This window comes from Haematobia irritans, chromosome 1, assembly GCF_050003625.1.
Source record: "Haematobia irritans isolate KBUSLIRL chromosome 1, ASM5000362v1, whole genome shotgun sequence".
Taxonomy (NCBI): domain Eukaryota; kingdom Metazoa; phylum Arthropoda; class Insecta; order Diptera; family Muscidae; genus Haematobia; species Haematobia irritans.
Window position 1 is genome coordinate 173,512,442 of NC_134397.1, and position 10,569 is coordinate 173,523,010.

The 10,569-nt window shown below is 35.9% G+C and overlaps 1 protein-coding gene across 3 annotated transcripts in view; it reads left to right on the top strand.

The window, feature by feature from the left end:
- LOC142222158 (methylthioribose-1-phosphate isomerase) overlaps positions 1-6,527 on the top strand; it is a 46,559-nt gene extending 40,032 nt beyond the window's left edge. For all 3 annotated transcript variants that reach the window (XM_075292149.1, XM_075292150.1, XM_075292148.1), the window contains exons 3-6: positions 2,213-2,448; positions 5,216-5,424; positions 5,493-5,656; positions 5,736-6,527. In XM_075292149.1, the coding sequence (XP_075148264.1) occupies positions 2,213-2,448; positions 5,216-5,424; positions 5,493-5,656; positions 5,736-6,065 (939 nt within the window). In that variant the 3' untranslated portion in view covers positions 6,066-6,527. The remainder of the gene's footprint in view (positions 1-2,212; positions 2,449-5,215; positions 5,425-5,492; positions 5,657-5,735) is intronic.
- Positions 6,528-10,569: the final 4,042 nt, after the last annotated feature.

The window sequence follows — 10,569 nt, forward strand, 5'->3', positions numbered from 1 at the left end:
TGTTATGGTATAGAGCCCTCTCCCGATTTCCATGTGTTTATATATATGTTTGCAAAATTCCTGACGCACTATGGTACGCCTTTCTTGGTTGACCGTTATATGAATACATGTTTTCAGATTTCCGCCACATATTGATGCGGCGGACAATAATTTATAAAGTTATAAATGAATTTCAATCCGCCGACTAGTTTTTGCCAGTCGAAGCCGCCACCGAATTTGTCGACTCATCTCGACTCAAAATTAGCCGCCAATTAATAAAAAATATTGATTTAAATCGGAAAAAATTATTAATCATTGTTTTTTTTTCAAAATGCTTAACTTTCCCAAAATCAGTCAGTATCAAGTTTCAAATTTATATTTCATTCAAATTTTCTGATGATGCTGATTGATTTTGGGTAGAAGGTTAAATATTTTTTGTCAAAAACAAAAAATGCAACAATATTTAATAATTTTTTCTGATTTAAATCAATATTTTTTATTAACTGGCAGCTAAATTTGGGTCGAAACTAGGCGACCGACTCGTCATATTCATTCTCTGATCCTTATATCAGATAAAAGTGGCTCCATGAAATAAGTCCCCATGAAATAACTCCCCAAAATGAAAAATGAAATATGTCCCCAATTTCCTCTACAGAGAACAAAAACAACGATTTTTGGGGGGTTATTTCATATTTTGGGGAGCTATTTCTTTTTCAATGTTGGGGAGTTATTTCAAATGAAATAACACCCAAATGAAATAATTCCCCTATATGGATTTTGGGGGGTTATTTTCCTTTCTTAAATAATACATAAAAGTAGTGGCATTTTCATAATAAAATAATTCCGTTATGTTTATGAATTTTTGTGTAATTGTAACCAGATGGATTGTAATCAAAAGATATTTTATTTTCTTATCCGTTTATTTCTTAATAAGGTTTCATTTTTGGCAGGCTGTAAGGCGTAATATGACAAAGAGCAGGCATCTTTTGCAGTACGTACGTACTTCTAAAAATGGCGTCATACAATAAAATATTATTGTTATGATTCCAGACGTATTCACTCAGAATGCATCATCCGATAATGAAGAGACCAACGAAGTGGACGTGTATACAAACTCGGTTAATGAATGTGTAGTGTGTAGGGATAATACTCCTAATCTCGTAATTAGGCCTTGTATATATTTATAAATTTATAGCGAATGTCTAATGAGACTCCTGGCTGATTGCCGTACTTTAGTTAAAAATAGGTTACAAATATATACCCAAATAAATATACCACTACATCTGTTAGAAGTTGAAATTGTTATGAACTATAATTAAGAAGTAATGTATTTTTTATTCATAAATTTGTTATTATTATTTTTACGAAATAAGTCCCCAAAGTATTAGGGATGTATTTCATTTTGCGTTTTAGGGATTTATTTAATTTTTGGGGTATAATACCATAAAATATTTTGGGGGTTTATTTCATAATTAAATAAGCCTCCAATTTTGGGAACTTATTTCATTTTTCATTTTGGGGACTTATTTCATGGAGCCGACAAAAGTGACTTCTATGCTACGAAAAACACGCATTAATATTTAAAGGAAACAAAATCTCTGTGCTCACCTCAACATTTTTTTTTCGAATGTCTAATGAGACTCCTGGCTGATTGCCGTACTTTAGTTAAAAATCGGTTACAAATATATACCCAAATAAATATACCACTACATCTGTTAGAAGTTGAAATTGTTATGAACTATAATTAAGAAATAATGTATTTTTTATTCATAAATTTGTTATTATTATTTTTACGAAATAAGTCCCCAAAATATTAGGGATGTATTTCATTTTGTGTTTTAGGGATTTATTTAATTTGGGGTATAATACCATAAAATATTTTGGGGGTTTATTTCATAATGAAATAAGTCCCCAATTTTGGGAACTTATTTCATTTTTCATTTTGGGGAGTTATTTCATGGAGCCGACAAAAGTGACTTCTATGCTACGAAAAATACGCATTAATATTTAAAGAAAACAAAATCTCTATGCTCACCTCAACATTTTTTTCAGTGTGACAATTTTTTTACTTTATGAACGCATAGTTTAAGTTTACTATTATTGAAATGCTCAAATATTTACAAAATTCTACACAATCGGAAATGATACGTCTAGACTTTGTTTGTTGTTGTTTTGCAGTCTATTGTCCATCATTTGTATGATTTTTAAATGTAAATTATCTCTGCCTTTTCAGGTTCGTGGTGCGCCGGCCATTGCGATTGTGGGATGCTTATCATTGGCTGTTGAAATATTCCCGGAAGCATATGAGTCAAAAAAGACATTGCGACAAGAAATTGAGGGTAAACTGAATTATCTTGTCTCAGCTAGACCAACAGCAGTCAATATGAAAATAGCTGCTGATGAATTGATTTCACTGGCCAATGAACTGACAAAAGATGAAACCGTTACGGTGGATGACATGAAACAGAAGTAAGTTTTATTGTTGTATTGTAAACAAAATATTCTACGTGTTTTAAAACTTTTGCGCGAAGTTTTAAATTTTATTTGAATTTTTGTCCTATGTACTTTTTGATTTACATCAAGGTTGGTAGTCAGTAGCTCATTTACCTTTCCAATTAAATTTCAATTATCATCATTTCAAAACAATGTTCTTTATATATTGATCATCTTCGATGTGCAAGACTAATGTATTACTACTGTGATATTCACTCTTATCGGTTTTCTAATGATAATATGAGTGATCAGATCGTCTATAACAGGTTGGCTGATAAGTCCCCGGTCTAACAAAGAAAAACACATTTTTTGTCAAAATTCGTTTTTATTATTCAACATAGTTCCCTTCAAGAGCGATACAACGATTTTAACGACCTTCCAATTTTTTGATACCATTTTTGATACCTTCGGTTTTGCCTTAAAATAGGCCTCAGTTTCGGCGATCACCTCTTCATTGCAGCCAAATTTGTTTCCCTGCCAGCATCCTTTTGAGGTCTGCGAACAAGAAAAAATCGCTGGGGGCCAAATCTGGAGAATACGGTGGTTGGGGAAGCAATTCGAAGCCCAATTCATGAATATTTGCCATCGTTCTCAATGACTTGTGGCACGGTGCTTTGTCTTGGTGGAACAACACTTTTTTCTTCTTCATAACAGGTTGGCTGATAAGTCCCCGGTCTGACATATAGATGGCGTCGCTAGTATTAAATGCATATTAGTTTTATATAGTACCAATCTTCAAATGATTCGTGTCAAAATTTGACGTCTGTAAGTCAATTAGTTTGGGAGATAGAGCGTATTTTGTGAAGCAACTTTTGTTATTGTGAAAAAAAATGGAAAAAAAGGAATTTCGTGTTTTGATAAAATACTGTTTTCTGATGGGAAAAAATACGGTGGAAGCAAAAACTTGGCTTGATAATGAGTTTCCGGACTCTGCCCCAGGGAAATCAACAATAATTGATTGGTATGCAAAATTCAAGCGTGGTGAAATGAGCACGGAGGACGGTGAACGCAGTGGACGCCCGAAAGAGGTGGTTACCGACGAAAACATCAAAAAATCCACAAAATGATTTTGAATGACCGTAAAACGAAGTTTATCGAGATAGCAGAGGCCTTAAAGATATCAAAGGAACGTGTTGGCCATATCATTCATCAATATTTGGATATGCGGAAGCTCTGTGCAAAATGGGTGCCGCGCGAGCTCACATTTGACCAAAAACAACAACGTGTTGATGATTCTGAGCGGTGTTTGCAGCTGTTAACTCGTAATACAACCGAGTTTTTCCGTCGATATGTGACAATGGATGAAACATGGCTCCATCACTACACTCCTGAGTCCAATCGACAGTCGGCTGAGTGGACAGCGACCGGTGAACCGTCTCCGAAGCGTGGAAAGACTCAAAAGTCCGCTGGAAAAGTAATGGCCTCTGTTTTTTGGGATGCGTATGGAATAATTTTTATCGATTATCTTGAGAAGGGAAAACCATTAGCAGTGACTATTATATAGCGTTATTGGAGCGTTTGAAGGTCGAAATCGCGGCAAAACGGCCCCATAACATATAGTAGTTATGGTCATCACATTCTCATCATAGAAAAGAAAACTGCACAATTAAAGTAAACGTGTTGATTTTCAATTCCATTTATTTTTTAATGTATTTTATTTAGCACAAAACTTGGATAATGTCATAATCATTTCCCGAGTCAAATTTATCATTTAGTTTGATTTTCCAAGTCAAAATTGGATTACAAACAAACAGCATTTTAAACGCAAATAATTAAAATTCAGTTTTGCACATCAGCTGATTGTTTACTTTCACGATGATCCTTGTGCCATTCGTCTCACCGTCGTCGGCATTTTTATAGTTTTGGAAGCTTTTACTGTCCTCGAATATATATCCTCATTTTTCCCGCGTCAAATTATATATTTTTTTCTTGCTTTTCCGACATAATTGAAAACATCAGCTGATTGTTTTCTAGTGATATCGGCCTTTTATTACCGAGTATTGTAATTGGTACAAAAAGTAATCGTCGTCGCCACTTTACAGGAATACCAAATGAATGATGAGACGACTTAAAAGCGACAGATGACAATAAGCGACGGCGAGAGCGAGGGCGACTTCAAGAATAAGGGTGAATAATTCACAAAGAAATGATGGTGTATCAGTAAAATGTTGAAGAAGTTTTTTCCGATATGTTTAGCAGGAAACATTGAAAGTTCTTAGAATTGGGAGAAGAGCGTTAAATAGTCGCGCTACTCTAACAAAGAAAGACCCATTCATGGTTTGAACCCTTGGTATTACTAATTGGTTAGCTCGAACTGAGCGGAAAAACACAAAAGAATTTACGAGAAAAGTCGGAATACGACTGCAGAATATCTTGTAAAATAATATCAGAATCCAAAAATCTATAAGGTCAGAAAAATGACAATTGAGAAAACGTTGAACATCTGGACTTACACGATCAAATAAACTGCGAGAATATACGCACCTATCTACTCTATTTTTTAGTAAATTGGGAAGAGATAGAAAAGACAAATTTTAACCAAAGATACACTGAAAGTATAGTTTTAGATTAGTATAAAAACCTTTTGCCAAAATCTTCCAAATCGCAGTATTGGAAGAGAGAAATGTGACCACCGTCGTCAAAGGGGAAAAAGATGGGGTTCCAGATATAAGAATTTATTTTCCTTACATCTTAAGTTAACAATTACTTTATGCAAATTATTCTTTTGTTTTTCACTTTTCAGATTTCTAGACGTAACAGAAGCAATGCTGCAAAAAGATATTTCTGACAATAAAGCCATAGGAACAAATGGGGCTAAGGCTGTCTTAGGTAGTTCCGGTAAAGATGGACCAGTGCGTGTTTTAACGCACTGTAATACAGGATCTTTGGCAACAGCTGGTTATGGCACAGCTCTTGGGGTTGTTAGAAAATTACATGAACTAAAGAAATTAGGTAAATTGGTAAACAGGGATAACAAAATTAAATTAATTGAAGTAATACGATGTGATTTTTTTTTCTAGAACATGTTTATTGTACTGAAACAAGGCCTTACAATCAGGGAGCTCGTTTAACCGCTTATGAATTGGTACATGATAAATTACCAGCAACTTTGGTTCTGGACAGTATGGTGGCTGCTCTTTTACGTGCCAAAAATGTTGCCGCAGTTGTTGTGGGTGCCGATAGAGTAAGTAGTAAAATTTTTACCCAAAAGTAATTGAATTTCAATAAAGACGATATTTAATTATACAATTTCTGATTTCTAGGTAGCTGCTAATGGTGATACTGCAAATAAAATTGGCACCTATCAAATAGCTGTAGTGGCCAAACATCATGGGGTGCCATTTTATGTGGCGGCACCCTTAACATCCATTGACTTGCAAATACCCAGTGGGGATCATATCATAATCGAGGAGAGACCAGATCGAGAAATGACTCATGTGGGCGAGCATAGAATAGCTGCGCCCGGTATTAATTGTTGGAATCCTGCCTTTGATGTAACGCCCGCTTCCCTCATTACTGGGATAATAACAGAGCGTGGTGTTTTCTGTCCACACAAACTAAAAGATGAAATTAGTGCTTTATTAGATTTGTAAATGTTTTGTCCATTGTTTTTTGCCTACTATTAAGCCCTACAAACCAAACCACTTTCCCCAAAACTAAAATAATTCATGAGAAGAAATCAAAACCGGAAGATATAATACTTGGAAATAATCCAAGTTTTTTGTAAGCATTCATACATTTCGTTTTGTTTCCACATTAGTTGTGATATTGTTAACTAACGTTTATTTTGCTAAACACACACATTTTTATGCTCAAAGAATTTATAGTGAATCAGAGACCAGCATAATTGTTTTTTGTACGAAATCATAACGATGTAGTTTACATACATACATATTTATAAAAAAAAAACATAAATACCTATTTTTTTTTTGTATAAAGTACAGAATAGATTCCAATTCTGCGCTTTTAGAATGTTAATTAAATTTTAAGACTACAGCTTTCTATGTTATCATTATCAATAAACCAATATTGAGAATACAAAGTGAAAGAATGCATATACGAGGTGTAATCAAAAAACAACCGTTATTTTTTTTTTTCAAAAATATTTTTTTATTTACAAAAACTATCGTGTTCCCATCAAAGTATTCCCCTCAGATATATTAAAGTTACATCACCGATTTTTCAATTATTGAAATACAAATTTTGGTATAGCCAACAGCTTCTGTTTTCTTTTATCCGCTCAATCGTACCAAACTACTTTTTTTATATCGAGTCTTCACTTATGGGAAGCGGAAAAAGTCAGCGGGGCCCAAGTCCGGTATATATGGTGGTTGTGACGTGATAACGCACAAGCATCGATGTGTGAGCTGGTGCCACACACGTGTAGGTTTCTGACGAATTGTTTCGCTCAACCGGCACATAATTTCAAGGAAGTATTCCTTCATCCCTGTTCGGAAATCAATTCCATTTCCATTATTATCGACAAATCCACGAACGTGAAAATTTGGTGTCCTTAATTCCATAGTATTTTAGACTTTTTTTTTAGACTTTTCTATAATTAGCTAGGTTGCACAAATCACCAAAAAAGTCAATAGGGTGGAAATATAAAATGAATGAAATTGAGAGCCTTTTTTTAAATAAAAATTAAATACTTTATAAAATATAAGTAAAATTCTATTATAAATACCAAACCAAACCATAAAGACATCCGCGAACATAATTCAACTATCACCACGACATATGCTAGTGAATTAATTTCACTAAAATTCCATTGAATATGGAGAGTAGATACAAGGTTGTGGAATTGATTCACAATCACCTCGTAGTTGATATGCGAACTTGGACAGTTATTGAGATTTATTATTGACTAGTCGAATCCGGCCCGCTCGCTACGCCTTCATGATTTTTCAAAACTGAGAGACTATTTGGTAAAAAATATCTCATTTTTTTAGGAAGAACCATATCCTTCACAAAATATTTCGAAGGATAGATAAGCCCACGTACATTACATGGTTCCTGGTGGGCACAACATATTTCTTTCATCTCTGATTTATTTTTCTTGAATTGGCGTTACCCATAGCATTTTTAGTCGTTCAGCAGAATTGAAGCTTATTTTTACGAGAGATTTCACTCATGGAAGTGTTTGACGTATAATGTATTTAAAGTTTTGCGAATAATAATATAATCAAATCAATAATCAAAATTTCATCAAGTTATCAACCAAAAAATAAACCGGAGAACTCTTTTAAAGAGTAGGACCTACGATGTTCCTTTACTGGCACAACAATTGAAGTACACCTTTTTCTTCCTCCTGTGTGGAATCCATGGAGGAAGATAAAAATACTCTATGTTTCCTGTCAATTAATTAAGAGAAAGTAAATATTTAAAAGTTCTAAAAATTATAATCATAAAATTTTTTAAAGTGTGGGTTACAGGGACAATGCCTTTCGGAATATTTACCGGGAAATGAAGCACCATCGATGTTGTCTGTCAATAAACGGAGCGTCCCATCCCGGGCAAATATCAAAAAAATTAATAATTATTTTCCATAAAGGACCATCCTCTACCTTCCCAGCACATTTCAAGAAAATCTGAAAACTTTAAATTTTCCAAGAAAATAGAACAAAGAGGAGGTGTACATTCTCCACCAGATATCGAAAAATCAGGTACCCCATATCATCTACCACCTTCTCCCAAGTTCCCTGTAAATTTCAAATAAAAGAAAGTATTTTGGATTTTGCTCTATTATTAAAAAAAAAGGACATCCCCTTCCCCGATCAAATATTGAAAAAAGTCAGAGAGTTCCTCAATCTTCCCTGAAATTTCAACAATAAAAAATCTGAGAACTTTTCTTTAGGTTTTAAAATGTCGAAAAAAAGAAGAGGATATTTGTTAAGACGCCACCATAAACATTCCTGAAAATTACAAGCAACTCGCAGAACTTTGGATCGATTTTCAAAATGTAGGTCAAGGAGGAGGTCTTCCTCCCCATCCACTCCCCAACCAGATACCAAAAATGGGGTACTCTATTTTTTACAGCATGGTCACTTTCTACGTTCTCTGAAAATTTCAACTAAATGGCTTTATCCGTTTTCGAGCTCAAGTTAATCGGATAACTTAAGTCATTGGGGGCTTCAAAAGTCGAGCAAGGGCAGGCTTCCCTCCACGTCCAAATGTCAGAATGTAATATACCCATATTAATTCCATAACCTCCCCCTCGTCCTCTGTAAGTTTCAAGTAAATCGGAGAAGTTTTGTTTTTTCACTGCACTTATAAAATAAGTCGGACAAAGGGCAGGTCCCCTCCTTGACCAAATATCTAAAAATAAAGTAGCGGATCTTTGCCCAGAGGCCACGTCCAGAGGGGCGGATATAGACCACATTTGGATGATAGTCAGAGGGCACATTCTGATATTGTGTGAGATGGTTGCAAACTATGTATATGGCTGGCAGACAGTCTCATGTGGATTTTAGAAAAAAAACCTCTTCGCCCACTTTTCGCCTACTTTTTACGTGGCAGGAGCTCCTCGTGCACCATCAGATATCCACCTAATAACCTATGCGGAGGACTGTTCCATCAGGCAAAGACATCAAGGAGTTTGAGGTGAAGATTAATCACTACCTCCCTGCACTTAGGGATTTCATTGTAAGCAAGAATCTTTCTGCTCCTACATCGTCGGCAACCATTTTCACATTGTGAGCGAAAAAAGTGATCCTGAATCATTCACACATGCAAAAACCCCTATGTTCTTTTTGTGACGTTTGATAGTTTGCTCCTTTTCGGAAAACATGCGGAAATGGTTGCTAAAACCGTAGGGGATAGAGACATGATTCTGAAGGCATTGGCTCGCTATTAGCGATACCCAATGGATAAATCTTTAAACGGTGCAAAATACTGCGTAGCGGATTGACACGAAATGTCAGTCCAAGACACCAGAACAGTATCTGCAGCATAAGTACAAGCGCTGTGACCTCCTCACCCACCAGCACCTGATCAAGTGCAGAGGGGTTAACCAACAAAACCGGCATGGTTATATCCAGGAGGGCACCATCTGAATGAGCGGTTCAATTTCAGGAAAAATTTACATGCTATTGACCACTTGATCGGCGATGAAGGAATAAGGGCGACATTGAATGACGCCCACATGGCAGCCGTTCAGAAAGCAATATCTTCATACCAGTGCTGCGTTGTGCAGGGTGGAAGATCACCACCTGTTAGCGATGATGAGCGACGGCTGCCTAGAAAGACCAGGTTGGTGCTATTCCAGCTAAGATCTGACATCTTCGTGTATTTGAACTGTTACCCCTCCCTTCTAAACTCATTCATGACGTCTGACAAAATTGTTGGCATTCGCCTCACATTACGAGGCATCTCTTCGCGTGTCCTGCAAAACCAACATATCTGACACCTACTTCACTCTGGACTCATTCAGTAGAAGCAGCTCACTTCCTCGAACTGGATGTATGTATCGAAATCTATCGTCCGGATTAACTTAAACTATGAACGACGCATAAGAATTTTTGTTTTGACAAACAATCCAGTAGATCAGCTTGCTTCCTCGAACTGGATGTAGAAGTTTAACATCGAGGACAAAGTCCAATATCCATAGCAAAAAATTTATGCTGTGTATTTAGTGGTACCATCTGGGTGTGGTGTACTGTGAAACGAATGCAATAGAGTGAAATGATCACAGGAGCTAAGCACCGAACTCAATTGATGCGTTTGAGCCCCATAAATCCACAATATTTGAAAAGGCACGACAAGGTGATTTTGTAGCACCATAACGTTCTGGCACATGTTTCGAAACCCATAAAAACTTATTTGGAAACACTCAAATGGGAAGTCAGTCCCGCCAGCCCAGACATGGTAGTCCTACCGCACACGCCCAGACAATGCTCCTTCTGTGTACCACTTGTTCCGATGGATAACGCATGATCTGACTAATCAGTATTTTCGTTCTTATGAGGAAACCAAAAATTGGGTCGATTCGCGGATTGAGTTAAAAGAAGATTGGGTTTTTTCGTCGCGGATATTCAAGAATTATAGCCAGAAAGATTGCAAAAATCTGAAGAAGAATACTTCGATTGATTAGTCTAT